Source organism: Odocoileus virginianus, chromosome 25 (assembly GCF_023699985.2).
Source record: "Odocoileus virginianus isolate 20LAN1187 ecotype Illinois chromosome 25, Ovbor_1.2, whole genome shotgun sequence".
Classification (NCBI taxonomy): Eukaryota; Metazoa; Chordata; class Mammalia; order Artiodactyla; family Cervidae; genus Odocoileus; species Odocoileus virginianus.
Window position 1 is genome coordinate 2,794,978 of NC_069698.1, and position 26,460 is coordinate 2,821,437.

The 26,460-nt window shown below is 42.1% G+C and overlaps 1 protein-coding gene across 1 annotated transcript; it reads left to right on the top strand.

The window, feature by feature from the left end:
- The first annotated feature begins 12,354 nt into the window (after positions 1–12,354).
- Positions 12,355–26,254, top strand: DPPA2 (developmental pluripotency associated 2). The gene is made up of 7 exons (XM_020913924.2): positions 12,355–12,378; positions 15,065–15,209; positions 16,620–16,780; positions 17,097–17,150; positions 17,618–17,873; positions 22,883–23,078; positions 26,083–26,254. The coding sequence occupies exons 1-7, from the start codon at positions 12,355–12,357 to the stop codon at positions 26,189–26,191; spliced, it is 945 nt and encodes a 314-aa protein (XP_020769583.2). The 3' UTR covers positions 26,192–26,254.
- The last annotated feature ends 206 nt before the right edge of the window (positions 26,255–26,460 follow it).

The following is a 26,460-nucleotide window of genomic DNA, read 5'->3' on the forward strand; positions in this document are numbered from 1 at the left end:
CAAAAAAAGTCTGCATGTCACAACTAAGACCTGGTACAGCCAATTAAAATATTTAAAAAATGGGGAAAAAAACACAAGAGCTCAAACTTTGAGGGCAGTTAAGTTTCTATCCTCAAAGCTCAGTGAAGTTAACAGCTCACCTTTGCTAGGTTGAAAAAAAATTCTTTTTTCAAAAATCATGTTAGGAAAGTGACAGGCACTCAGCCAAAAGTAACTGCTGTGATATCTACCGTGTTTTGTCTCCACCTTTTCTACACTGAAGTGATCTGTAATCGCCAAGCACTTATTAGCCATTTCAAAGTTGTGTGGCTTTCGGAATTTATTTAATCTCTCTAGCCTTAGTTTTTATTGAACATACAGTTTTATTTACATACAGTTAAATTTACCCGTTTTAATGTATGTGTGTGCTAAGTCATTTCAGTCATGTCCCACTCTTTACAACCCTATGGACCATAGCCATGGAGGGTTGCCATGCCCTCCTCCAGGGGATCTTCCCAACCCAGGGATGAAACCCAGGTCTCTTACATCTCCTGCATTGGCAGGAGGGTTCTTTGCCACTAGTGTCACCTGGGAAGCCCACTTGAGTGTACAGCAGTATCTTAATTGTGGTGTTAATTTACCCTCCATATAGATTCTTGATGGAATAGCAGTTAAATTATTTTGTTCTTTTGGGGAGAAGGGATTATTTGTTTTCTTGTTATTGATTTAAGGAATCCTTTACATATAAATTCAGAATCAGCATGTCATGTTTTGCAACAAAAATCCTGCTGGGATTCTGATGAATTTTCTGGGCCAATGTGTAATGAGAAAAGTGGTATATTGTAGGCCTAGAGTTATGGATTAACTCTAGAAAAATATTTGGGGTTGTGTCATAATGTGGTTAATGATAGCTATGTTTCTTGCAATAAGAATGCATTTAAATATGTTCCTCTGTAAGCAAATATCTGGCCTTAAGGAGAATGCAGTGTGTAAGAAGTTATGTAGAGTAAAAGAAGGCAGTAATGGAACGCTAGTGCTGGGGAAGACTCTTGAGAGTCCCTAGGACAGAAAGGCAATCAAACTAGTCAATCCTAAAGGAAATCAACCCACAGGATTCATTGGAAGGACTGATGCTGAAACAGGCTCCAATATTTTGGCCACGTGATGTGAGGAGTCAACTCATTGGGAAAGACCCTGATGCTTGGAAAGATTGAGGGCAAGAAGAGAAGGGGATGACAGAATGAGATGGTTGGATGGCATCACTGACTCAATGGACATGGGTTTGAGCAAACTCAGGGTGATAGTAAAGGACAGGGAAGCCTGGAGTGTAGCAGTTCATGGGGTCAGAAAAAGTCAGACACAGCTTAGCAGCTGAACAACGACAAATGGGATGCAGGCGGGTTGTATGTAGTGTGGAGGGTATTGTGAAATGAAGGTAACCATCAACTGTGTTAAATTCGAAGACGTTGTTAATATAACTCAACTAGTATCTAATGCAATGATCTGACCTGTGGGTGGGGCCTATGAAACAAAAGAGATGATACATATGTGTGTTTTATAAAGTATTAATAACTTGCAAAGACTAAGCAAGTAAGGAGTCTAACACCTAGGTTTGAGAACACATGTGCTATTTTAATAGATGGTTGATATTATCCATTACCTAAATAGTAATAATGATGATATTTATCTCACAGGATTATAAAAATAAATGAGACATTAATATATTAATATCTCATATAATTAATTAGAGATGTATAATATACTTCACTCATTGAAGGTCTATGCAAATGTTATTTATGACTATTTTATTTCATTCTTTCTTAGTTTCTGTTGCCCCAAAGAGAATATCAACTATTAAGTTGCTCTAAACAGAATATTTCCCTGGCCAACCAGTCTGCTCCTATGGATGGGCTACCTTGAGACACTTTATGTAGCTGGTGCCAACAATATAATTTGAGTAGTGATAGCAAGGTTAGTAAATTGGGAATTTGTGCTGCTTAGAACAAAGATGGGAATGTGAATTCTTTTATTAACTTTTTATTTCTCTCTTATTCTCTGCAGGAAAGAAAAAGCAATTTTGTGTAAACACACTTTATTTTTTAAAGTCACTTTTTGGGAAGGCATTAGTGGTATAAAATCATGATTCTTACACTGAATCATTTTGCCTAATTTTGGCATAAAGCAAGGCCATAAAGAAAGCAGGCAGATAAAAAAGGGGAGGACATTATTCTTAGTGTCTATTCTCATACATTACTCTTTCCACATTCCATGTTGAACTATTGAAATAAATAGCATTCATTAAAAATGGTAGTAGTAGCTTACTTTTGGACACTGATGATGAGAGAGATATGTTTGAAGAACATGCTCACCTTAGCAGAAAAGGTCCAGAGATTGTCACATTTGAGAAGAGACTTGATATTATCTTTCTAAGAATGAAAGAAATATATATATATATATATATATATATATATATATACACATATATCAACTAAAAGAACAAAAAAGAGAGAGTTCAGCAATGCCTCAGCAACACCCTACCTGAGGCAAGAAGATTGAAGTAGTCACTACCTTTCACATGGCTAAAAGATTTGTGATAAATAACTCAGACTAAGAGTCTGTACAATTACTACATTTGAGAAAAAGGTCAAGATGGGAAAACCCTGTTGCTGTTGCCCTAGCTGCTGTTACTACCCCTTCTGAGTTGTGGACCCAGAAAGTCTCTGCTAAGACTGATAATAGTGCTGGTCAGAAAAGGGCAAGAAGCTTAATTTTAATTAGATTCAACTGGAAATAAAGTGATGGAACAAGACACTTTACCATTTAACAGTTCACAAGTTGGAAAATATTTTTTCCATAGAGCTTCTGTCCATTGGCTGTAGCTCACTTGCTACTGGCAGATGTCAATGCTTTTCCTGAATTGATTTCTAAGCCAAGTGATTTGGCCCATGTTCTTTTCTCATCATTGAGTGTAATTATAATTGCAGAGAAAAGAATAAAGTGTTGATGTGTTCAGAAGAGGGTGCCACAATCTGAGTGTCCTCTATTTCTCCTCTTTCTTCAAGGGATTCTAGTGAAGGGAGTATAGCTCTGTGGTGTGACAATCAGGCCAACCTGCCTTTCAACTCTGTACTGCGGGTCACTGGCCCCATCTTGCACACCACTCCTATAAAGTTCACACCTGCTCTATAACTTCCATCTATTCCTCCCAGCCACTAAGAGTAGCAGGGATTCTAAAGTTGGGGCAGTCTTATGCCTTAGACTCAAGGACTCGTCATCAGCCTTGCTGAAACACCCTTAGAATGGCCCTGTATTTCAACACTCTTCCTACCCAAACTCCCTTCCTGTCCTTACATGGGTCAGACCTACATCACGGTCTTACAGCTCTCCTGGCCCTCTGTCTCCCTTCTTATTTTCCTTTGCGGTTTTTTTGTATACCAAGTCTCTTGCACACCCAGTCCCTTCATGCCATCTGCTTCTTGAAAGACATGAACAAATACACGCCGTGCCAGAAGCAGTCAGAAGAAACCAAGTGATGAGATTCTGGAATGGACTCACTGATCTGCTGGCGAACACCGAAGGGCAGCATTCTGAGTGCTGTGCAGAGGACGGATAGCCCCTGGCACACAGTGGTCCAGTCGCTGAAGGTATCACTGGAGGAAGTCCGGCAGAATGTCCTGGTAGAGGGGAATGCCCTCATAAGTGCTATAGTTCAGGCATTTGGAAAATAAAGGTGTCAGAGATCCTGTAAAGTTAGTGGAGTTGGCTGCTTACTGGTAAGTTGTATTAATGTCCATCACTGGGATAATGAGAAACTGAGGGCCATTAACAAGCATTGGAGGACTAAATATGAGATGTGAGAGCCAAAAAGCATCTAGTAATTTCCAGAGGCCCGCATCTCCCGCTGTTAGATGGGTGGACACAGCTGAACCGCAAACAGGAGCTCTAACAGCTAATTGCAGAGCTACAGAGCCTTAACATTTTAGCCAAGGCAGGTCTAATATGCTAAAGTCAGCAAACTGATTGGGAAAAATCTTGAACCCTGAAACATCAGGTGGGGACATTGGAATGGATGCCCCTGAAAGTGTTGGCTCTGTCCAGCCCTGTGAATTCTCAGACTTTTCAGAGCTGGTCTGCAGTCCCCTAATAAGAGCTAACACAACCTGCATGCTGGAGGATGCTGCGCAACGCCCCCGCCCCCCTCCTCCCAAAGATAGTCGTGACAGTTGCTCCCATCAAAAATCTCCTCCAGATTCCTCTCCCAGCTACTAGGCCAATAGCTGAGAATTACATTCCAGCATAACCCAGCTGAGGACGTGATGGGTCTGGCAAGGGAGGAAAGAGAACATACACTGAAGGATCTGTAGACATTAGCCAGCATGTTCTGGCAGGAGTTAGGGGGATAATTCTTTCGCTAGTTTTTAAAAGCAATTGATCGAAAGGTCTGGACTATGACATTAGATCGGAGAAGGCAATGGCACACACTCCAGTACCCTTGCCTGAAAAATCCCATGGACGGAGGAGCCTGGTAGGCTGCAGTCCATGGGGTCGCTGAGTCAGACATGACTGAGCGACTTCACTTTCACGCATTGGAGAAGGAAATGGCAACCCACTCCAGTGTTCTTGCCTGAAGAATCCCAGGGATGGCGGAGCCTGGTAAGCTGCCGTCTATGGTGTCACACAGAGTCTGACACGACTGACGTGACTTAGCATTAGCATGACATTAGATAAGCAAGAATTCATTGTGTTGGAGGAATATTTTCTCTTTGCACAGGATTTAAGCTCTTAGCAAGGATCTCATGAGATGGGACAGATTCACTGCTAGGATGATTCTTAGAGGTCTGGGGAGAGGGGGAAAGTAACAGCCAAGCAAAGTATAAATGCCCAAGCTTCCCTGGCAGAGGGTGGAGGAGGGAATAAAGAGGTGAGCAAAGTGGACCTGCAGGGCAGGAATGTTACGTGAGGCTGGAAACCCACCAGAGGATGCTCCATGGGAGGGCCCAGCTTTCACCATGGCCATCAGGAATGTGATGGAGAAGGGGAAGCAGTATTGCTGAGAAGGTCAATGGTCCTCTGAAGACCAGGATGATGGTAGGTGAGGCTGGCACAGAACTGGGCTCGTTAATGTCATTCTGGGGGTGATGGGCCCTGAAGTCAATGAGCCAGATGGTGCCACTTAACAAGCAGAAACCAGGAGGCTACAAATACCAGGAGGGTTGGAGGGCAGCCAAGGGGGCTTGGTTCCCGGGAGGCTGTGGAGATGGTTAATAGACCGTGGTGCCTGGGGTCAAAGTAGACGGGAAGCCAACAAGGATGCTGCTTCATTTTTTTTTTTTAATGTAGAGGTGAGCAACTACTTTTATTTTAAAAATTTCTAGTTTTATTGAGATGTAATTGACATAAACCACTGTACAAGCTGACTCATTTGAGAAGACCCTGATGCTGGGAAAGATTGAAGGCAGGAGGAGAAGGGGACGACAGAGGATGAGATGGTTGGATGGCATCACCAACTCGATGGACATGGGTTTGGGTGGACTCCGGGAGTTGGTGATGGACAGGGAGGCCCAGCATGCTGTGGTTCATGGGGTCGCAAAGAGTCAGACACGACTGAGTGACTGAACTGAACTGACTTGTACAAGTTCAAGGTGTGTAACAATAATCTGATACATCTGCTGATGTGTGCTCAGTCGTGTCTGACTCTTTGTGACCCTGTGGACTATAGCCCACCAGCTGCTCTGTCCATGAAATTCTCCAGGCAAGAATGCTGGAATGGGTTGCCATTTCCTACTCCATTGGTTCACTTACCTATTGTGAGAAAAGATGCTTCTTAACACCTACAATTAAAGTCAAGAATAGAGGAGCAGGGGACTTCCCTGGAGGTCCCAGGTTGGGGAACTGGGGTCCCAGAAGCCACACAGTGTAGGCAAAAAAAAAAAAAAAAAAAAGAATCAGGAGGCTGAGGGCAGTCACTCTAATAAAAAAGTCACCATCTCTTGCTTAGTTCCCAGACCTGAACTGATTTTTACATCTAGAATCCACTAGTTGATGAGATGGTTGGCTTCCTATGAAGGACTCTATAACCACCATAAAAAGCAAAGTATATATTGCTTATGTTCATTCCTCCAGTCTTTCCCCGAAGGGATACATAACCATTTAATGATGTAACTGTACACTGGAAAAGAGAAATGAGACCTTTAAAGACTATTGGACACAGGGTCTGTATTGACTATGATCTCAATTATCATCATGACCCTCTTCTTCTTAGCTTGAGGGCTTAAAGGAGCCCAGTAGTAGCTGAGTCCTGGCTAAAGTCTAGCTCAAGGAGGCCCATTGCTTTGTTATGAAAACCAGGGATTGTTTTTCCAGTCTCTGAATGTAAAAACTGGAATTGATGTATTTGTCACATGAAGTAACTGTCATATTGGGTCCTTGGCCTGAAGAATAAGAACTATTGCAGCAGGAAGGCCAATTCGAAACCTCTCAAACTGCTTCCTATCCCACCTTGGTGTGCATAGATTCTAAATTCCCTAGTCATGAAACTCAGCTTGAGGTAACATATATTGCTATTTCACAGCATCAAGAATGGGTTGAAAAATTCTGTAAAGCAATTATCCTTCAATTAAAAGATAAGTAAATTTTTTAAAATGTATACGCTAAAAAAATAATGGGTCGAAGCTGAAAAAGAATATGTATATATGCATATATATACACACACATATATATATACACATACATACATACATATACAAAATCAAATCACTTTCCTGTACTCTTGAAACTAACCCAACATTATAAATCAACTGTATTTCAATTAAGAAAAAAGAATAGGTTGGCTGGGAGGTATTATGGTCAGCAAGAAATTTCAATAAATGATTAGAGATGCTTTAGACAAGAAATAAGACAATGGCAGTAGAATTAAGGAGAAACGATAGGAAGCAAGATATGTCTTTGACTCCACAGGACTTAAACCTATTGGAATTTAAGGAAAAGGGGTGTTTTATGTTTTCACCTTTATATGGCTAAGTGGATGATATTACATCTCAAGGAGAAGAAATACCAAAGGTGGTAAAAATTTGGTAGGGATGTCACTGAGTTTATTTATTTCTTTTCTTTAATTTTTTTTTTCTTTTTTACTCCAACATGCAGCAGGTGGGCATACAGAACTTCCTCAAACAAGGATAGAACCCATGTCCCCTGCAATGGAAGCGTGGAGTCTTAACCACTGGATTGCTGGGGCAGTCCACTGAGTTTATTTCTTATTATGTTTGAAAGGCATAAGCAGGATATGCAACAACTTGGGTCAGTAAGGCAGGTAAAAAGACTGGGCTAGAAATATATATGTAGGACTCATCAGCATGTAGATGGAAGTTGAAATTGGAAAAATGGATGAAGCTGTTCTACAGAAGCATAAAACGTGATCAAGAATAGATGGACATCAATATTTTAGGAGTGGGAAAGGAGACAGAAAAACAATTAGACGAAGGTGGAAAGGAACTAGACAGAGTAAAAAGATGTGTACAAGGCTTCCCTGGTGGGTCAGTAGTTCAGAATCTGCCTTCCAACGCTGGGGACACTGGTTCGATGCCTGGTCTAGGAAGACCCCACCTTCCGCGAGGCACCTAAGCCCACGCGCGACTACTGCTGAGCCTGTGTGCTGCGACTGCTGAAGCTCACGTGCCCGAGAGCCTGTGCTCCACAAGAGTCACCACAGTGAGAAGGCTGCGACTGGAGAGTAGACTCCACTCGCCCAAACTGGAAAAGCCTGCACACAGCAATGAAGATCCAGTGCAGCTAAAAGATAAAGAAAAGATGCGTTCAGAAAGTTGAGCTGGGAAAGAACAGAGAGAGAGCAAATAGTAATTGAATAAAATGATAGTGTTAAAAGAGCTGAGTGTTTTAAGTGGGATGAAGTTAAACATCTTTGAGTGCTAGTAGGATAGAATTTATAGAGAGTGAGAGGTGGAAAACTCAGGAGGGAACAAATGACTGATAGGGACATAGGAGGAAATAATTTCAGTTTCCATTTCTTGGCCTGAGTCCCCATCCTTCCTTACCCACAATCCTCATATAGTGGCAATTGCTCAGGGGTCCAAAAATTTTTGGCACCAATCTTCAGCCACGTCAAGAGGACAACATGAATCGAGCTTTCCAACGTCAACATGTCTCCCAGTTATTCCATGTCTCATAGGAGATTTATCTTGGTGAAAATGCAGAATGCATTCAATATGGAAAGAGGAGGGTGAGACAAGACTTGGTTCAACTGGCCAAGATCACTTGCTGGTGGGGCTAAATTTGCAACTATTATTGAAGAATCTACAACCAGATTAACTCCCTATCCATTCATTGAAAGTTTTCCTTGCTTCCTCATCTCACCTGACTGTCAGGCTCTGTCCTAACCACATCCTCTGAGTCAGTGCAGAACACAAGATAGCCCTTACTAGTTTGGATTCTGAATTTAAGATTCTCCTAATTGTGACTGTTGCTTCCTGACAGAGATTTTTTTTTTTTTTCTGTAAAAAAAAAAGAAAGAAAAGAAAGAAAAAGAAATCTGCTAATATATTGTTGATCAGAAGGTGAAGATCTGCAAGTAGTGCTCTAAAGTAGAAATAAAATTTCAGTAATCCTTGTAAGCGGGGATTCTTGAAATGAAGGATGATGTAGCAAGGTTGGGAACATCTCTCAGGGTGCAAGTTATCCTTTTCTCCTCAGGAAATGGAAGAACTCAGCAGCGATCCCTTCTGCCTGAGAGGGACACCGTGCCACAGTGCCCAGAACCGCTGCTTCTCAGAGCCAGTGTTCTGGGAGCTCTCTTACAGCTTTGAGTGCCTCCAGTTTTCCCTCTTATGTATTAGAACTGCCTTGCAACGCAGGGGGCAAAATTATAGAGCATGTTCCTTTGACTGAAAACAAAAAAGCTTCTGAAAAACGTTTATCTAAACAAAACAACACAATGCTTTACATATTTAACTTATGTAGTAAGTAAAATATATTCGAAATAGGTAATGCCTTTAAAAAAGACTTTAGAAATGTATTCTAATTCTGCTTTGGGCGGCAGTGGGCCTCTGGCTGCACACGGGCTTTTTCTAGTCGGTGGGCGGGGCCACTTGACCCCTCACCGCAGGGGAGTGTGGGCTCTCTGTGCACGAGCTCCAGTAGTTGCCGCCCTTGGCCTCTAGAGCACGGGCTCAGTAGTTGTGGCTCATGGTCTTAGTCACTCCCTGGGATGTGGGGTCTTGGATCAGGGGTCCAACTGGTGTCCCTTGCCCTTCGAGGCGGGTTCATAACCACTGGACTATCAGGGAAGCCCTAGGTGATGCATTTTATTTCATAGATCCATATGGAACTGTGGTTAGAAAAAGCCCTTTTTTCCTGAATTTTTGAAAGATACGAAGTCTGGTATTTCCTTCAAAATAACCCAAGGGAGGGAGAATAGGTGGCTGTTCAGATTAAATCAGACTGCGTGCGTGCTAAATTGCTTCAGTTGTGTCCCATTCTCTTCCCTGTAGCTCAGACAGTGAAGAATCTGCTTGTAATGCAGGAGACCTGGGTTTGATCCCTGGGTTGGGAAGATGCCCTGGAGAAGGGAATGGCAATCTACTCCGGTATTCTTGCCTGCAGAATCCCATGGACAGAGGAGCCTGGAGGGCTACGATCTGTGGAGTCGCAAAGAGCTGGACACGACTGAGCGACTAACGCTACTATGGACTGTAGCCCGCCAGGCTCCTCTGTCCATGGGATTCCTCAGTTAAGAATATTCTAGTGGGTTGCCATTTCCTTCTCCAGGGGAATCTTCCTGGGAATCCCAGGGATCTGAACTGGGGCCTCCTGCATTGTAGGCAGATTCTCTAGCATCTGAGCTAATAAGGAAGCCTGAATCAGATTAGCTGGGGGTCAATAGTTGTCAAAGCTTGATGACTGATCCATGAGGACTGAAGATATTACTGTCTGTTTTTATATGTTTGAACTTTCCCATACTGTAATGTTTTCAAAAAGCAGTTGATAAAAAGCCCAAGGAAATAAATAAGATAATTACATTGTAATAAATGCTAAGAAATAAGGTACTGACTGGTCTTTCCACTCAAAGTCCTATCTTAACCTAAGGCACTGGACTCATTCTGTACAGGCTTCCAGATCAACTTTCTTCTAAATCATCCAGAAAAAGCCTGTCAGGTGGGACCACACCCAAGTGGGGAGAAGAAATGTTTTCTCGGCTGAATCTCTATGGGCCAATTCAGTTTCCACCCTGAAAGGGAGGAGCCAGGATTCCAAGCATTGTCTGCTTAATCCAAAACCATTCGGTCACACCCTGATCTAGCCAATGTTTATAGATTTTAGGTCCTGGAAGAACTACCCCGAGGGCTTGTTGAAGCACAGATGTCTGGGTCTTGTCCTGTCCTCAAGGATTTGATTTTGAGAGTCTGGCTGGAGTTTCATAGTTTATTTTTCCAACCATGCATTTGTGTGTGCTCAGTCATGTCTGATTTTTTTCTATCCTATGGACTGTAGCCTGGCAGGCTCCACTGTCCATGGGATTCTCCAGGCAAAAACACTGGAGTGGGTTGCCATTTCCTCTTCCAGGGGATCTTCCCCACCCAGGGATTAAACTCAAATGTCCTGCATTGGCAGGCAGATTCTTTACCACTGCGCCCCCCAGTTTTTAAGCAAATCGAGACAGAGTCCTTGGACTTTGAAGCACACTTCATAGTACTAAGTTAAAGCTACCCATCAGATATCCAGATGACACCACCCTTATGGCAGAAAGTGAAGAAGTAAAGAACCTCTTGAGGAAAGTGAAACAGGAAAGAGAAAAAGTTGGCTTAAAGCTCAACATTCAGAAAACTAAGATCATGGCATCCAGTCCCATCACTTCATGGCAAATAGATGGGGAAACAGGGGAAACAGTGGCTGACTTTATTTTCTTGGGGTCCAAAATCATTGCAGATGGTGATTGCAGCCATGAAATTAAAAGACACTTCCTCCTTGGAAGGAAAGTTATGACCAACCTAGACAGCATATTAAAAAGCAGAGACATTACTTAGCCAACAAAGGTCCGTGTAGTCAAGGCTGTGGTTTTTCCAATGGTCATGTATGGATGCGAGAGTTGGACTATAAAGAGGACTGAGCCCCGAAGAATTGATGCTTTTGAACTGTGGTGTTGGAGAAGACTCTTGAGAGTCCCTTGGACTGCAAGGAGATCCAGCCAGTCCATCCTAAAGGACATCAGTCCTGGGTGTTCATTGGAAGGACTGATGCTGAAACTGAAACTCCAATACTTTGGCCACCTGATGCGAAGAGCTGACTCATTTGAAAAGACCCTGATGCTGAGAAAGACTGAGGGCAGGAGGAGAAGGGGACGACAGAGGATGAGATGGTTGGATGGCATCACCGACCCAATGGACATGAGTTTGGGTGGACTCCGGGAGCTGGTGATGGACAGGGAGAGGCCTGGTGTGCTGCGGTTCATAGGTTCGCAACGAGTTGGACATGACTGAGGGATTCAACTTACTGAAAGTTACCCGGGCTCCCTGGGTCCTGAGACCGATGGCCTCTGGGCAGAGAAAGCCTATTATGGATGACCAATGGATGCCAGGACTGCCATGTTGTTTGTGAAGATTTTCCTTTAGAAGCTCTGACTCATTAGAATGGCCTATGAAAACATCTGTGACTTCTCCAGCCGCATCGCATCTCTTGTCACATCCTCCCCACAACATTATCCTCTAGCAGTTCCTTCTGCATTCATTAGCAGATCTCTTGCCTTGGTGTTTTGTCTCCTGCTGTTCTTATTCTGAATAGCCTAACCTTTCCCATCTACTCAGCTCACCATTATTGTGGGCTTAAAATTTGTGTTTACAGCTAGATCTCAGAGTGATCCTGCTATCTAAACACTACAATCTGAATCTAATCTCCCGTGAGTAACACACCCTCAGCCATAAATCAGTTACAAAATACATTTGGACATCTATTCCCTCCACAAAACATCCTTCAATCTATCATCAATATTATTTACAAATATTATTCATTTGTTTGTAACTTAACAACTGTTTTTCATTTTTTATTTTCTAAGTCTCATCTTAAAGGAATAAAAACCAAAAATTTTGAAAAAGAGCAGGAGTGATTATTAATTACCCAGTAACTTAACTCTCAGCTAATAGACAAGAGTGTGTATAAAGCTGATGAAATTATCATACTGACAGATAACAAGGGAGGGGGAAAGAGGAGGGAGGAAAGAGGAGGAATACAGCTCTCCCGGGAAAGAGGAAGTAGGGGACATTTACTTACAAAAGGAAGGAGAAACTGGACTGGAAACCCTCAGGTTAAGAGGATTAAACTGCTGAGATTGAACACTGTGACTCTGCCTTTCTCTGAGCATTCCTTGAAATGGCAGACTCAAATTACGGGAAGGTAAGTTTGGTTTTGATTTCATTCATTTTCCCACAGATTCACTTTTTAAAGCTTTTCTAGAGCTCACTTCTATTTCTTTCTTGCCACAAGTCTTAATTTCTGGATGTGAGAAACCTCTGAGAATCTCCTCTTTGCAAGTGAATTATTTTCTTTCATGTGGTTGGGTGAAAGTAAAAGGGAGAAATTAAATATTTCTCTTTCTAGTTCTAAGTAAGATACTTTTTTCATAGAAAGACGTGTTGTAGCTGGGCAAGATAAAACGGTAAAGAAATGGCCGGCTGCAGTGAAAAGAGTGAAAGGGGTAATATGCGTAAGGCCAGACAGTGAATTGACTAGTGGTTTCTTTCCTTCCGGGATAAGAAGCAACCCGCTCCCAATGGCCTTGCTACAAAACAGGTTTCCTGACTTTGCTTGGGTAGTCATTAACTAGATGAGAATATAAATTGAGGAGGTTTCATTCACAGGAACCACTTGGAGAAGGGAATGGCCACCCACTCCAGTGTTCTTGCCTGGAGAATCCATGGACAGAGGAGCCTGGTGGGCTAGAGGCCACGCGGTCGCACAGAGTCGGACAGGACTGAGCCACACAGACACACAACCAGTGTGGGCTGAAGGACAGAACGGGCCAATATTGAGAACAGAATTTATGGGCAAGTCATATAGCTTTTAACCTCTTGACTGGAATGGTACTTCTCCCAATAATGCCAATTTGTTTTTAGTGATGTCTGTCCCAGAGTATTTTGAAAAAGTGGTGGACAAACGCAGAATCCCTAGTTGCAAGCTGAAGTGGGAACGAAAGGGGAAGTCTTTGAAAAGATTTAAACGGGGGGGAGGGAAGCCTGGTGTGCTGCAGCCCCTGGGTCGCACAGAGTCAGACGCAACCTGCTGACTGAACCAGCAGAGGGAAGGCGTGTCAAATGCAGATGCATCTAGCTGTTCAGAAAAGAGTGTATTACAATTGAGCTGGAATGGAGTTTGTTTGCCCTTGGATTGAGGGGAAAAGTTAAGAAACTTCAGCATATGTGACTCTGTGGCGTTGATCATTTAATTTCTGAGCCTCAGTTCTTTCTCTGGTGGCTCAGACAGTAAAGAATCTGCCTGCAATGCAGGAGATCCCGGTTCTGGGTGGGGAAGATCCCCCAAAGGAGGGCACGGCAACAACCCCCTGCAGTATTCTTGCCTGGAGCATTCCCACGGACAGTCTATAGGATCACAAGGAGCAGGATATGACTGAGCAACTAACTCTTTCAGTTGCCTACTTTGTAAAATAGGAAAACCAGTAAATTGCTGCAAGTATGTTACAGGATTGAGAACTATAGAAAGCTCCTAGCACAGTGCATGCATACTGTGCCAAACCCATAAATATCAGTTCCTTTCCACCCATCCACTTTAACTTTCATTCATGAAATTGTTAAAAGAACACTGACTGTCCACTGTGTACCCTGTGGTTGCTGTGGAGAGTAAGACATTTGCTTCCCTCAGGCCGTGGGGCTTAAACAAGGCTGCTCTGGCTGAAGCTCAGAAAGCTCAGGGGTCTTAAACTGGAAAGGAAGGCAGGGGCCCCGCTGTTCAAGAATTTACAGGCTGCATGAGCGAATTTTGTCTTTAATGGAAATATTTTATTTTTAAAAATTATTATCCTAATAAATGATTATTTACTTTTAAAAATTGGAGTATAATTGCTTGGCAATGTTGTGTCAGATTCTGCTGTACTATGCGGTGAGTCAGCTATGAAAAGCGAAAGTGTGAAAGTGTTAATCACTCAGTCGTGTCCGACTCCTTGCGACCCCACGGACCTTAGCCCGCCAGGCTCCTCTGTTCAGGGATTCTGTTCTCCAGGCAAGAATATCAGAGTGGATGTTTATGTACAACCCCTCTGTGTTTGAGTCTTCCTCCCAACTGAAGTGTTTTAAATAAGTAGGAGAGCCGTCTGTAGAAAGGGGCAGAGATGGATTTTGGAATAACGGAAGATAATTGCTCCTGCCAATGAAAGCTGATGCTTACTTGAATCACACAATAGAAGATGAGAAGGCAGAAGCACCTTCCACACAGATTCAGAAGATAAAATAAAAATATGTTTTAGCTGATGAAGAGAAAGGCTATGAGGGCAATGGTTTCCCCAAACCCAAGATCTATGCTTTAATTTCTTCTTATCGGTCAGTTCAGTTCAGTCGCTCAGTCGTGTCCGACCCTGTGGACTGCAGCACGCCAGGCTTCCCTGTCCATTACCAACTCCTTACTCAACTGCTTACTCAGACTCATGCCATTGAGTCGGTGTAAATCTGCTTTTGCTCATTTCCTCATTGTTTTTCTTATAAAGGGTCTACTAGGGGCTTCTCTGGTGGCTGAGATGGTAAAGAATCTGCCTGCAATTCAGGAGAGGTTCAATCCCTGGGTTGGGAAGATCCCCTGGAGAAGGGAATGGCAACCTACTCTGGTATTCTGGCCTGGAGAATTCCATGGACTGTATAGTCCATGGGGTCGAAAGGAGTTGGAAATGTCTGAGTGACTTTCACTTTCACACTTCACAGTAAAGGGTCTACGAATCAATATGAAATTCAGGAAATCTCGGGCTTTCCATCCGACTGCTGGCTTCACAGTCTCTTATCCATTAGTTGTGTCGTGAAGTTACACATCCTAGTGTACAGCATTAAATGAGAACAGTCGCTGACACTTCCTTTTCCAGAATTTCTTTGAAGGGCCATTGGATGAAGAAAATGTGATTCTTACATTGTATCCAGTTAATGAGGAAATTATTGAAGACCATCAAGTGGATCCAGGTGTTTCTTCAACCTCGGAAGCCAAAGAGGCACTGAATACAAATGATCAAGGTATGAGGACCACAGGGTTAGCTCTCAGGAAAAGTCGGTCCCCCTGACTTCTCGCTACATGACACCCAGCTGAATTCTCACCTTGATAATCTGTGGGAAGAGATTTCTCAAACTCTCATACTTCTCCTTCGCTAAGCACCCTTACTGTGTTACTCTGAAAAAGACCAAAAAAAAAAAAAAAATAGTCATGTGGAGTGCTTTGAATAGAGCATCATCTTATGTGCCAACTAGATGTGAGCTCAAATTCCCAACCCACGAAGCTAGGTCTTCTTTTCATTTTGGTGAATACGCTTTTTACATACCTCTTACGAAGACCAAATCATTTTTTTCTGACTTTTTTGGTTATATATAATTGACACAGAAAACATTGTATAATTTTAAGGTATATAATGTGATGATTGATGTATGTGTCTATTGCAAAATGATGACCAAATAAGATTATGAACAATAATAAGAAATTAAGAAATGATGACAAAATAAGAACACATTCATCATGTCACAGTTAACTCCCTTCACCATGGTGAGAACATTTTAAGATTTACTCTCTTAATTTTTCAGAATACATTATAGCATTAACTATAGTTACCTTGATATGCATTAGATCTCTAGAACTTACTCATCTTATAACTGAAAACTTGTACTCTTTGATCCAGGGAAACTCCCCATTTCCTTTGCCCCCAGTTCCTGGCAACCACCAATATACTCTCTGTGCCTGAATTCAGCTTTTTTAGATTCCACATATAAGATCAGATGGTATTTGGGAGGCTAAATCACTTAGAAAACATCTAGTCTTCTGCTTGGTGAGTAATTACTGATGAAATATCTAGTAGACTCTTCGTATCTGTTCTTGGGGCTTTGTATAGAGGCATCAAAGAAGTATTTTTAGAATGATCTTATTTGGCAGGGGCAAATAAGGAGGGCTTCAAGATAGAGCAGATAGTGACAAACTAAAGCTAGGCAAAGCGATGTGAGACAGGGTAACATTTCTTTGTTGAGGAAAATGAGGCAGGTGGACAGAAAGGAAGACTGTTGTTGGATGGTGTGGTTTTAATGATTTCTATAAGGACGGATAGTTTGTGGACCCGCATCCGGAAGTTTTGGAGAGCAATCCAATGTAATGTTCTATTCAGGAGGTTGGTGATGGCTGTAAAAAGTAGTTCACTGAATGTAGTATAAAAAATTTATAATTTCAAAATGTGGATTTGAGTCCTAGGTCTGCCATTTTCATGATGGTGTGATCTTGGTTAAGTCCTTGAATTCTTGAATCTATTACTTTATTTGTAAGATGAGAACAAAATACTGGATAGGTATATGTGCAAACTGAGTTGTGGGGAGTGAGAACTTTGTACAATCAAAAGAATTTTACAAATAGATTAATGTATTGCTATTTTGGTCCCCTTCTTTCCTCAGTTCCTATTCCTCCAATAGATGAGCTTGAGGAAGACTGTCCAAGCTCCAGCTTCAGAAGATCAGTTTGCCCCCTGCCGGCCACATTGCCTCCAATTAACGACGTGAGTCGGGACACTCTGCGGTACTGGTGCCAGCAGCTTAAGCTGAGCACCGACGGCCAGGTGAGCGCACTGCTGGGAAGCTCTGGCGCTCGGAACAAGTGTGCGAGCGCTGCCAGCTTTTAATTTTTATGAGAAGTGAAGTTGCTAAGTCGTGTGCGACTCTGTCATCCCATGGGCTGTAGCCTACCAGGCTCCTCCATCTGTGGAATTTTCCAGGCAAAAGTACTCGAGTTGGTTGCCATTTCCTTCTCCAGGGGATTTTCCTGACCTGGGGATTGAACCTAGGTCTCCCGCATTGCAGGCAGATGCTTTACCCTCTGAGCCACCAGGGAAGGCCTTTAATTTTAATTTTTATTTCCCTTCTTAATTTCCTTAGAAAATAGAAGTTTATCGGAGACTCCAGGAACATGCTTATCCTGAGAAAGATCAGGTGAGTGAGGAATGTGGTGATGTAAGTTCTGTGAATTTCCCCTCTTCTCCACCATCTCTATACTTAAACCATCTCTCCACCATCTCTAAACCTTGAAGGCAAGGTTTCTCATTCAAGACAATTGGCACCTGGGGCCAATTCGTTTCTTTTTCTCCTAAGGGTTGTCCTGTGCATTTTATTTATTATTTACTTTTTGTCCTGTGCATTTTAGGATGTTTAGTAGGCTAAATATCCCCGGATTCTCCCTACAACGTGTCAGTGGCCTGCCTCCTCCTACACACAGTTTAGCAAACAAAATTTCTCCCAGTTGAGAATCACTAGTTTGAGGGAACTGACATTCCTAAACCATTTCTACACTGACATACACAGGTCATGCATGAAGGTCAATGCATGAAGAATGATAAAATCGGCACAAAGATGCTTAGGGCTGGCACTTCACTCGTACTTACTGTGAATTTCACTTGCAGTATATTCCTAAGTCATCACGGGAGGCCCGAATGCACTCGTGTTCCAGGAAACACAACATGGTGGCCAACAGAGGCGCTGTACAGAAAGGGAAGATGAGGAAGGGTGAGGAGCGGACCAGCGTGATCGAGGTGGTAACTTCCGCGCAGGCGGCCATGTTGGCAGCGTGGTCAAGAATTGCTGCGAGGGCTATTCATCCAAAGGCTGTGAGCTCACGTGCCCCTCGCACCGCTGAATCCTTTCTGCCGCCAGCCTCAGGTAAGATCAACCTTAAACAGTGGTTACCATGCCAGAGAAAGAAGGCAGTCTTTAAAAAAGAAAAAATGCTTTATTTTTTTTTGGTTTCACTACATGGCATGTGGGATCTTAGTTCCCCCAACCCAGGGATTGAACCTGTACCCTCTGCATTGAAAGTGTGAAGTCTTAACCACTGGACCTCCAGGGAAGTCCCAGAAGACACACTTTTTTTAGTCCAATGCTAATGGTAGTTAAAGTGAAAGAGTTAAAATATCTGCAGATGCAATGTTAGCTCCGCAGAGGGCTTAGCATTTGATTGATAGTCAAGTTTTGCCTGAATGGCTCTGAGTCAGGTGACTGAGTTGGGGATATTTTCTCATCACTAAGCAGAAGGTGGGAAGAAAGCATAATCTGATAATGAGGCCAGCCACGGCCAGAGATCTTCCCCTTTCTCTCGGAGAAACCCAAGGTTTTTCAGTGTAAACCCTAATATCCTGACTTATAAAACTGAAGATATTAACTCTTCAACTTCATAGAATGACTGTGAGGCTTATGAGATACAACTTGGTTTATTAAAAGTAGGCAAAAGTAACTGAAATATTTGGGGCCCCTGTCCTCTTGAGAAATCTTGCGTGAGCATAACTTAGCTTCATCTTTCTTCAGTTCCTGCTCCTCTAGTTGGTATTTCTGTTTTCATTTCCAGGACAACCTCCCTCAGGTCAGTACACAGTCACTGTCTTCTGTGGCTTGAATTCTTTTCCTCCCTCCACCCCATTTCTAGAGGTGTTCTGAAGCCTGTTATTCAGGACTGACTTGTGTGGCATAGTTCACCACAAGAAGAACCCAGATGGAAAAAACAACAGGTTGGGAGCTAAAACTGGCCTGCTGGCTGCCCCCACCCCCCAGGTGTACGTCCTTCTGTGAGGAGAAACGAGCGCCTTTTCCTAGTGTTCAAAAGCAGTATCCAGCCACAAAGCTGTCTCGGAGACCTGCTTCCCCAACGAGGACACCTCTTTCTAATTTTCACTGATGTGCCGTGTGAGAGAGCGGCACCCCAGACTTACCCTTTCAGCCCCTCTTCATCCCGTTTATCAAGGTGCTTCATGCAGTTATCAAGCACCTACTGGGATACAGGCGAGTGCCTAGCCACCACGTATATTGTGCTGTAGCATCTTTACTCCTTTTTATTTTTTTAAAATTTATTTTATTGAAGTCATAGTTGATTTACAAAATTGTGTTAATTTATACTGTATAGCAAGTGATCCAGTTACATATACTCATATGCTCTTCTGCATATTCTTTTCCATTATGACATCACAGGATATTGACTATAGTTCCTTGTGCTGCACAGCAGGACCTTGCTGCTTATCCATTCTATATAAAATAGCTTGCATCAGCTAATCTCAAACTTCCCATCATCCATCCCTCCCACACCTCTCCCCCTTGGCAACCACAAGTCTTCATTCTCTGCATCTGAGTCTGTTCCACTTTGTAGATAAGTTCATTTGTGTCCATATTTTAGATTCCACATGTAAGTGGTATCATATGGTGTTTGTCTTTCTCTTTCTGACTTACTTAGTATGATAATCTCCAGGCCCATCCACGTTGCTGCAAATGGCATTGTTTCATTGTTTTTTATGGGGGAGTAATATTCCACTGGGGCCTACCAGATGGTGCAGTGGTAAAGAATCCACCTGCCAATGCAAAAGGGTTGGGTTTGATCCCTGGGTTGGGAAGATCCCCTGAAGGAAATGGCAACCTGTTCCAGTATTCTTGCCTGGGAAATTCTTGCCTAGTGGGCTACAGTTCATGGGGTTGCAAAGAGTTGGATATGACTGAATGAGTGAGCACAATATTCCATTCCATTCCATTCCATCTTCTTTATCCATTCGTTGATGGACATTTAGATTTTTTTTCCCATGTTTTGGCTATTGTAAATAGTGCTGCTATGAACACTGGGGTGCCTGTATGTTTTTGAATTACAGTTTTGTCTGAATATATGCCCAGGAGATGAATTGCTGGATTATATGGAAATTTCTACCTTTATGGTGTCATGTCTTACATTTAAATCTTTAAGCCATTTTGAATTAGTTTGTATGTGGCATAAGGAAGTATTCTAACTTGATTGATTTACATGCAGCTGTAACTTTCCCAACACCATTTGCTGAAGAGACTGTCTTTTCTCCATTATACACTCTTGCCTCCTTTGTCAAAGATTAGTTGAGCCAAGTGTGTGGGTTCATTTCTTGGCTCTCTTTTCCATTCCATTGGCCCAGATGTCTGTTTTCGTGCCAACACCATGCTGTTTCCATTAACGTACCTTGTAGTGCTATCTGAAATCTGAGAAGTTTATGCTTCTACTTTGCTCTTTTCCCTCAGGATTGTTTGGTAATTCAGGCTCTTATGATTCCAATATCAATTTTAGGGTTACTTGTTCTAGTTTTGTGAAAAATCTCATGGGTAATTTGATAGGGATCACATTAAGTCTGTAGATTGCTTTGGGTGGTATAGCCATTTAAACAATATTAGTTCTACTATCCAAGAGCATGGTAATCTCTACTCTTTTATAGTGTTCTGCGATTGATTATTAGTTGGGGCTAACACTTACTCTTCAGTGGTTTTCCATACTTGTGAATCAGCCAATGGATTAGCTGGTCCCATGCAGTTCCCTATTTCCAGCTTCTTCCAATCCCACACTGTTTCCAGTGAAGCCTGACAATTGTGCTTCTCATCCAACAGTGTAAGAGGGTCTGTTCTCCACACCCTCTAGATTTATTGCTTTTAGACTTGATAGCACCATCCCTTCACAGGTCGTATAATGTATACCTTTCAATGTGGTATTGATTTGCATTTCTCTGATAATGGATGATGGTTGAGCATCTTTTCATGTGCTTGTTAGCCATCTGTATGTCTTCCTTGGAGAAATGTCGTTGAGTTCTTTGCCATTTTTGATTGGGTCATTTATTTTTCTGGAGTTGAGCTGGAGGAGTTGCTTGTATATTTTTGAGATTAATCCTTTGTCTGTTGCTTCGTTTGCTATTATTTTCTCCCAATCTGAGGGGTGTCTTTTCACCTTGCTTATAGTTTCCTTTGTTGTGCAAAAGCTTTTAAGTTTCATTAGGTCCCATTTGTTTATTTTTGCTTTTATTTCTGAAATTCTGGGATGTGGGTCATAGAGGATCCTGCTGTGATTTATGTCGGAGAGTGTTTTGCCTATGTTCTCCTCTAGGAGTTTGATAGTTTCTGGTCTTACATTTAGATCTTTAATCCATTTTGAGTTTATTTTTGTGTATGGTGTTAGAAAGTGTTCTAGTTTCATTCTTTTACAGGTGGTTGACCAGTTTTCCCAGCACCACTTGTTAAAGAGGTTATCTTTTTTCCATTGTATATCCTTGCCTCCTTTGTCGAAGATAAGGTGACCATAGGTTCGTGGATTTATCTCTGGGCTTTCTATTCTGTTCCATTGATCTATATTTCTGTCTTTGTGCCAGTACCATACTGTCTTGATGACTGTGGCTTTGTAGTAGAGTCTGAAGTCAGGCAGATTGATTCCTCCAGTTCCATTCTTCTTTCTCAGGATTACTTTGGCTATTCGAGGTTTTTTGTATTTCCATACAAATTGTGAAATTATTTGTTCTAGTTCTGTGAAAAATACTGTTGGTAGTTTGATAGGGATTGCATTGAATCTATAGATTACTTTGGGTAGTATAGCCATTTTGACAATATTGATTCTTCCAATCCATGAACATGGTATATTTCTCCATCTATTTGTGTCCTCTTTGATTTCTTTCATCAGTGTTTTATAGTTTTCTATGTATAGGTCTTTTGTTTCTTTAGGTAGATATACTCCTAAGTATTTTATTCTTTTTGTTGCAATGGTGAATGGTATTGTTTCCTTAATTTCTCTTTCTGTTTTCTCATTGTTAGTGTATAGGAATGCAAGAGATTTCTGTGTGTTAATTTTATATCCTGCAACTTGACTGTATTCGTTGATTAGCTCTAGTAATTTTCTGGTAGAGTCTTTAGGGTTTTCTATGTAGAGGATCATGTCATCTGCAAACAGCGAGAGTTTCACTTCTTCTTTTCCTATCTGGATTCCTTTTACTTCTTTTTCTGCCCTGATTGCTGTGGCCAAAACTTCCAAAACTATGTTGAACAGTAGTGGTGAGAGTGGGCACCCTTGTCTTGTTCCTGATTTCAGGGGAAATGCTTTCAATTTTTCACCATTGAGGGTGATGCTTGCTGTGAGTTTGTCATATATAGCTTATATTATGTTGAGGTATGTTCCTTCTATTCCTGCTTTCTGGAGAGTTTTAATCATAAATGGATGTTGAATTTTGTCAAAGGCTTTTTCTGCATCTATTGAGATAATCATATGGTTTTTATCTTTCAATTTGTTAATGTGGTGTATTACATTGATTGATTTGCGGTGTGGGGAGCTTTTATAGCTACTTAAGCCTACATTGATTGATCCTTTCTCTAAATTTCAGACATTGGATATCTACTCCCAATAGACGGGACTTCCTCTGTTGTCTTTCACATATCCCATCTCCCCAATTAGATTGTTCCTTAGACTTTTAAACAAAGATCTTTCTGCCTGTTTTCTATGGTTGAGGTAGTACAATGTAGTGGTTAGGCAAATGGACCATGCATCTAGAATACCTATACCCTTGTTTTGGTTCTGGGAAAATTATGTTCTTTTCACACTGTAAGCTTCATTTACCTCACCCGTAAATTAAAGCAAATACTAATAATGTTCTTAAAAATAAATATATTAATACATGTGAATCGCTTAGCAAAATCCTAGACACAAAGCAAGTTTTCCTGAAAGTCGATTGCTGGTGTCCCGTGTGCTATGCAGTTTGTGAATCAGATTATGGTGTCTTTGGTCTACATTCTTTATGCTTCTTATTCAGCTGATTCATCAACAGGATCTAAGAGCGAAATTAAGAGAGACTCACTGAGGGGTTGAGTTGGGGTGCTGTTATCTGGTCTTAGCCGTTTACATTTGCTTGTTTTCCCCTGTCTAGGTGTCCGGTGGTGTGTGGTCCATGGCAGACCACTCTTGGCAGACACAGCAGGTTGGGTTCGCCTACAGTTCCAAGCAGGTCAGGCCTGGGTGCCTGACACCCCCAGGAGGATGACCTTTCTCTTCATGTTACCTGCCTGCACTTTCGCACCCCCAGACCTGGAAGATAACCTGTTATGCCCTGAATGTGCTAAGAGGTACCCCTTAAGTATATATATATATATTTTCTTCTTTATTTATTTTTATTAGTTGGAGGCTAACTACTTTACAATATTGTAGTGGATTTTGCCATACATTGACATGAATCAGCCATGGATTTACATGTGTTCCCCATCCCGATCCCCCCTCCCCCCTCCCGCCTCCCTCCCCATCCCATCCCTCTGGGTCTTCCCAGTGCACCAGCCCTGAGCACTTGTCTCATGCATCCAACCTGGGCTGGTGATCTGTTTCACCCTTGATAGTATACTTGTTTCAATGCTATCCTCTCAGAACATCCCACCCTCACCTTCTCCCACAGAGTCCCAAAGTTAAGTATATTTTTAAGTATGGCTAGATGGCTAGATGGGTTTCTGAATAATTTGGTGGGAGAAGGCAGAGGGGAAGCATGCTGTTTCATTAATTTGCCATACATACAGATTAGAATCCATATGCCATATATCCAGAAAGTCATATAGAATTCGCCTGCAATGCAGGAGACCCTGGTTTGTTTCCTGGGTTGGGAAGATCCACTAGAGAGGGGATAGGCTACCCACTCCAGTATTCTGGCCTGGAGAATTCCATGGACTGTGTAGTCCATGGGGTCACAAAGAGTTGTACATGACTGAGCGACTTTCACTTTCAGGGAAATAGGAAGCAAAAATAATTTAGTGGTAGATTAGAGCTCAGATAAATATGGCTTCTTCTTAGCAACCTTAACAAAGCATCTGACAAGTTGGACCTTAACTGTCTCAATTTTAGAGAGATCTATTCCTTTTGTTGTTATTGATTTTTGGTTGTGCTGGATCTTCTTTGCTGCATGTCAGCTTTCTCTGGTTGCATTGAGCAGGGGCTACCCTTCGTTGCAGGGCACGGGCTTCTTGTGGTGGTGGCTTCTCTTGTGGGACATAAGCTCTAGGCACAGGCTTCAGTAGTCGTGGTGCATGGGCTTAGCTGCATCTCGATACGTGGAATCTTCCCAGACCAGGGATTGAAACCTCGTCCCCTGCATTGGCAGTTGGATTCTTATCCATTCTACCACCAGGGAAGTCCGAGAGATCTGTTTTAAGAAAGAAAAAATCAAGAGTTCTTAACCATATGTCGGATACTTAGCTGGGGAATATGAAAATTAATAAGACAAAACCCATTTAGCATGCCGTAATGAAAATGACTAAGAGATGCTATGAAAATATATGGGTAGTACTTATATTGGAGTGACTTAGGGAAATTTTAGGAGGGATTACATGTACTGAGGAAGAGCTCACCAGTTAGAAATTAACAATTTGGGATTTTTGGTAGTGAAAACAGCCCATGCTAATACCTGAAAGGGAAAGAATATGATCTACTTACAGACTGCAAATAGGCCAATAAATTGAAGCTTATTGATGAGTAAGTCTATAAAGGGGAGAAGCAGACTACTGGTTTTATATCTATATTAAAGGTCTCTTATATTATCCTGCAGGTTATAGTGTCTATCACTTTTGGGACATAAGACTTCTTTGAGAAAATGATGATAATGACATACCCTCCATCCAAGAAAATACACATTAGGAATACACACAAGCAGTGCTTTAGGTTTTATGTAGACACATAATTCCCAATGGTCATCCATAAGTACAAAATCTAGCTTATGGTGATAGGATTGGCTGGAGGTGATTCAAGACTGGTGTGAAGGGAAATTATAGTATTTTTTTTTTTTTGGATGGTAGAGTGAAATCTTACAACAGAGACTAAATTGGAAGGTAAAAGATTATTGTAATAATTCTGGGAAGATGTAATTTATGACCTTGACAAAGAATTTAAAGAGAAATGTAAGAGTTGCAGGAGTGTAGAGAAACAGGATGCCATCTTATTAGAGGCTAGGTATTAATAGAAGTTCCTCTGAGCCACCAGGGAAGCCCATTAATAGAAGTTCAGTTCAATGGCCAAAAATTATATGTGATACATGCTTGACATGTGTCCAGTGTTCAGGAAGTATGGGTTAGAGAGAAACATCTTTGGGAATTAGGAGGGACTGCAGAATAATCTCGAAGGCAATGGCACCCCACTCCAGTACTCTTGCCTGGAAAATCCCATGGATGGAGGAGCCTGGTGGGCTGCAGTCCATCACTAAGAGTCAGACACGACTGAGCAACTTCACTTTCACTTTTCACTTTCATGCATTGGAGAAGGAAATGGCAACCCACTCCAGTGTTCTTGCCTGGAGAATCCCAGGGACGGGGGAGCCTGGTGGGCTGCCATCTATGGGGTCACACAGAGTCGGACATGACTGAAGCGACTTAGCAGCAGCAGCAGAAGAAGAATCTTAAAGAGAATCAGCTTATTGATGACAAGTGAGCAATGAAGACTGAAAAAGTGCAGCTAGAGGCTGGGAGATAAGTGAGAAAGCCAAGGGTAGAGAGATTCAGGAGGAGACAGTCGGCAATAAGACAGCCTTGCAGTGCTGTTGCGAATGTCAATTTGGGACGCTACTGGTGGTCTTTTTGAGAGCAGGCTGAGAGGGTCAGGTGATAGCTGGGGGAGAGCATGTGAAGAACTAGGAACAGGTCATACTGATGATCTCTACTACTTGAACTGACCAAGAGGAGATAGCAGGTGAGGCAGTAATACCAAGGGAGCTTGTTTGTGTCTTTCCCTCCTTCCTTCCTTCCTTCTTCTTTTTTGTTTTTAAAGGGAATACCAAGAGCTTTGTGAACAGAGAGGGCATTTGGAGAGAAGCTGTGAGGAGGAAAGGGAGGGTATAAAGATAAAGGTGGCAGAACCAATTGTAGTGTACAGAATAGGAGCCCTGATATTAAGTGGACAATCTTTCTTTTGTTTGACACATAAAATCTTGTTACCTTTTAAAATCTTTTCAATTTTAAAATCTTTTAGGTGGTAGGGCAAACCACTCAGACTCCAGAAGTGTAGTCCTTATTTTATTGATCAATTTTCAAGGATTTGGTATGGGATAATCTATCTTATTCTAAACATTTTTTCAAAATTCTTTTCTGATTTGCTTTATAGGAATAAGAAGATTATGAAAAGATTAATCGCAATGGGGAGGAGGAAGAAAGCTGGTTTGGATACATCAACATCATTGCTTTCAAATGGGCCACATCTTAAGACAGACTAAGTGATTGCCAGAGGGGAAGGAATGGGAGGTGTGGAAGTGGGTGAAGGGGTAATTTTACGGTGATCGTGATTAACTAGGTTTTTGTAGTGTCAAATATCGAATTACTGTGTTGCATATCTGTAGTGGGTGTGTGCATGTGTGTGCTCAATAGCTCAGTCCTTCAGTTGTGCTCGTTCTTCGGGACCTCACGGACTTCAGTCTGCCAGGCTTTGCTGTCCATGGAATTTTCCAGGCGAGAATGCTGGCGGAGGACTTCACATTTCCTTCTC